The sequence below is a fragment of the Nannospalax galili genome, unplaced genomic scaffold, assembly GCF_000622305.1.
Source record: "Nannospalax galili isolate Female #2095 unplaced genomic scaffold, S.galili_v1.0 scaffold18, whole genome shotgun sequence".
NCBI lineage: Eukaryota > Metazoa > Chordata > Mammalia > Rodentia > Spalacidae > Nannospalax > Nannospalax galili.
Window position 1 is genome coordinate 10,725,215 of NW_008346548.1, and position 3,875 is coordinate 10,729,089.

At 38.1% G+C, this 3,875-nt stretch overlaps 1 protein-coding gene across 1 annotated transcript in view; it reads right to left on the reverse strand.

Moving 5' to 3' along the window:
- Positions 1–3,875, reverse strand: part of Hacd2 (3-hydroxyacyl-CoA dehydratase 2) — a 125,615-nt gene that overhangs the window by 46,691 nt on the left and 75,049 nt on the right. The window contains exon 4 of the mRNA XM_008842957.3: positions 3,645–3,733. Within this exon, the coding sequence (XP_008841179.1) occupies positions 3,645–3,733 (89 nt within the window). The remainder of the gene's footprint in view (positions 1–3,644; positions 3,734–3,875) is intronic.

The following is a 3,875-nucleotide window of genomic DNA, read 5'->3' on the forward strand; positions in this document are numbered from 1 at the left end:
TTTTTCCTTAGCAAATCACAAACCATTAAAAAAAAAAAAAAAAAAAAAAAGGAATGAACACAGAAAACACAAACAGGCCAGAGAGTGCAGAGCAAGAATCAAATCCACAGGGAATGTGCTTTGTTGTTGTTTTTTTTTTTCATTTTTTTGTTTTGTTTTCTTTTTTTAAGAAAAGCAGATTTCTAGCCAGGCATGGTGCTACATGCCTGTAGCCCCAGCACTTGGGAGGCAGAGGCAGGTGGATCTCTGTGAGTTCAAGGCCAGCCTGGTCTACATAGTGAGTTCCAAGAGAGCTGGGACTACAGGGAGACCCTGTCTCAAAAAGACCAAAAAAAAAAAGATTTCTGCTTGTCTACTTTAATGAGAAACATGACAAAGAAACTGAGAGATGAAAGTATACAGTGCTATGATAAAATATGAACGTTACTGTGAAAGAATGAGATGTAGTTTCCTTTTTTAAAGATTTGTTTCTTTTTATTTTATGTGTATGAATGTTTTGCCTACATGTATGTTAAGTGTACCATGTGTGTGCAATGCCCACAGAGGCCCTAAGAGGGCATTGGATTCTCTGGAACTGGAATTATAGACTGGTGTTAGCCCCCGTGTGGGTGCTGGGAACTGAACCTGGGTCCTCTGGAAGAGCAGTCAGTATTCTTAACTACTAAGCCATCTCTCCAGCCCCAAGATGCATAATATCTATCTATCTATCTATCTATCTATCTATCTATCTATCTATCTATCTATCTATCTATCTATCTATCTATCTATCTATCTATCTATCTATCTATCTATCTATCTATCTATCTATCTATCTATCTATCTATCTATCTATCTATCTATCTATCTATCTTTCGCTCTCTCTCCTTCCTTCCTTCCTTCCTTCCTTCTTTCTTTCTTTCTTTCTTTCGTTGTCTTTTTGAGACAGGATCTCCCTGTAGCCCCATCTGGCCTGGAACTCACTTTGTAGACCAGGGTAGCCTTGAATTCACAGAGATCCACCTGCCTCTGCCTCCCCAGTGCTGGGATTACAGGCGTGAGCCACCATGCCTGGCTCCCAAGATGCATTTTCTTAAGGAGTCAGTTCTGTATACATTAATTACATGGCTCCCACAATTAAAGTACAGAGACATGGATAGACGGTAAAACAGATATTTTAAATGCTTCAAGAAGGGAAGTTATGTGCAATGTTGTACACAACAAACTGAATTATAGCTTCTATGAAACTTTAATTGAGGAAAAATAGCATTTGGTTAAGAGAAGGGGGTATGGAACATGTGATAACAAACAGCCTGGCCTCCAAAAAGCCATTCTAAGAAGCTTTTCAACTTAGCTGCCAAACAACTTGGGAAGGGCCAGAGAGAGAATGCATAGTTATAAGCAAATGATGAGTGAGGAGTTCTGTTCAGAGAAAAGAAATGAGATCCTAGATCAGCAAAAAGGCTGAACTCTAAGTACCCAAGGAAAGAGCAAGTCAACCGATCAATAGGGTATACGGAAACAAAAGGATACAGAAACAAGGAAACCCAAGAGGTGACAAAAAGATGCTAAAATTTACTATACCATATTCTTCAGAAAATGTTGGCTGAAAGCTCCATTTTGGCTGCAGAGAAACAATTTTGAATATGCACATGTAATGAGTATATACTCTAATACTTGAATGTGATATTGCATTTGAAACCATCGACTAAATGTCAAGTCTATACACCTGGTAGGCAGTGTGGTTACTGAGGATGATAGCCAAGTCTATGCACCTGTAATCTAAGGAGACATTTAATAGCTCTTTATGCAATCAGTCTCAATGGTCTGCCTAGGAAATCTGGTTGGAACTGCAAGTATGCTTAGGTGCTTGCACACCTGCTTTGGCAGCTGTGCTAATAAGTAGAGGCGTGGTAAAGCAGCTGAGCCATTAACACCTGGATGATCAATATCTGACTACGCTGGTAGAATGACTGAACACGCTCTACCAGACAATACTTTGGCTCTACCTAGCTTGATGCATCTCATTACTAACAATACACAACAATCTATTTAAGAATGTAAATAAGAAGTCAGGCCTGGTGGGGCAAAGTCTGTAATGTCAGCTGCTCAAGAGGCTTATGTAGGAGGATCACAAGTTCAAGATCTGTTTGGCCTCCAGGGTGAGTTCAAGACCAGGATGAATCACTTAGATTTTGTCTCAAATAAAAAGGTGAAAAAGAGGGCTGGAGAGGATACATGAGGCCTGGGGTTCAATCTCAGCAAAGGGGTTGGGGTTGGGGGTAAAGAATGAAAATGAGTTTAGGAGTTACTGGCTTCAATGAAAAAGATATAGCATAAACAAAAATAGTATGGAAGAAAAATACACATTAAAAATGATGTAATAAAGAGTTGGCATTCAACTTTCCTAACTCCATTAACAATTAAGAATGGGAATGAAGGACCAGGCATGGTGGTGCACACTTTTAGTACCAGAGCACTTGGAGGCAGAGGCAGGCGGATCTTTGAGTTTGAGGCCAGCCCAGGCTATAAGTTCCAGGCCAGTTAGAGTTACATAGTGAGACTCTTGTCTGAAAAAAAAAAAAAAAAAAAAGAAGAAGAATTTATTTCCATGTTTTCTTTTAACTTTAACTAAAAATAGGTTCACAATTATTTAGCATTCTTCCTACATGGCAAGCTTAGACATCCTGAAGGAATGAAGGCATGAAAGAGACTAAGAAATAAAGCCCAGGGACCTGAAAATTCCATGCAAATATAACAAAAATAGTATATTATTAATTAAAGTTGATTAAACTTTGGCTAAGAACTCAGTTTTATGCAAATCAGTTTTGTGATATGTACATACATATTATAGGGCAATAAAAAGGTTTTTAATAAAAGCCTCACTAGTTGAAATACAAATGAAATTGTCAAAATAAATTCTGAAAAACAAAGTTTTGACAGGGATTTCAGAACACAGGACAAAGAATATCCCAGAATAATGTTACTAGATGAGCAATTTCAGGGGCCTCAAGAAATCCAATGATGCTGGTAACAGGCCATTGGGACTGTAAGCTAAAAAATAAATTGTTCTTATAGCTACAAATACTCTACCTCAAGATAACATTAGTAAGAAATAGCTAACTTACTAGAAGAGCAGAGAATCCTTCCACTCAAAGCAACAATCAAGCCAATCAAGTCAATGATTAGCTATGGATTCACATCCAAGGAAATGATGGTTTCTCCTCTCAGTTCTGACAGTGTGTTCCTGGGCCTGCCTTGTCAATATAAGTCAGGTCCTATATGAGCATCCTGTTTCTTCTGGTCCCATGAAAACTAAACTGCTCTAAGAGAGAATCAGTGTTCTCTGTTCTCACTAAAAGAATGAAGATGTTGAGATGTTGGCTACACATAAGACACCAAGAAATATAACTGAACTGCTGACCAAACACACACCAAACCTCCATGGGAATTGAGATCAAACGTCTTCAACTCTGATCCAGCCCTCTTTTCAGCAGCACTACAGACTGAGAGTACATTTCCCACTTTGGACCCCACTGCAACAGCACCAGTGAATTTTAACCTGGTTATTTTGAAATGATCTGCAGTTCTGTCTTTGGTCACACATACATGTACAAGAAAAGTTCACTAGCGACTGTTAGGTGCTGGTATTTTTTTTTTCCACTTACCTCTTTGACACTATGTGTTACTGCCCATATTAGAAAAACTCTTGACATCACCTGAAAAGAAGTCAGGACAACAGAAGATGGAACAATTCCTGAAAGAAATTTTAAGATTGTATAAATAAATGCAGTGTACTGTTATTATGCAATATGCTTTCTAAAAAATTCAAATTTGAATGTTTATAGTCAAAGACAGCTTGAGCAACTAAAATTTATCTGTATTACAATAGATTAAGT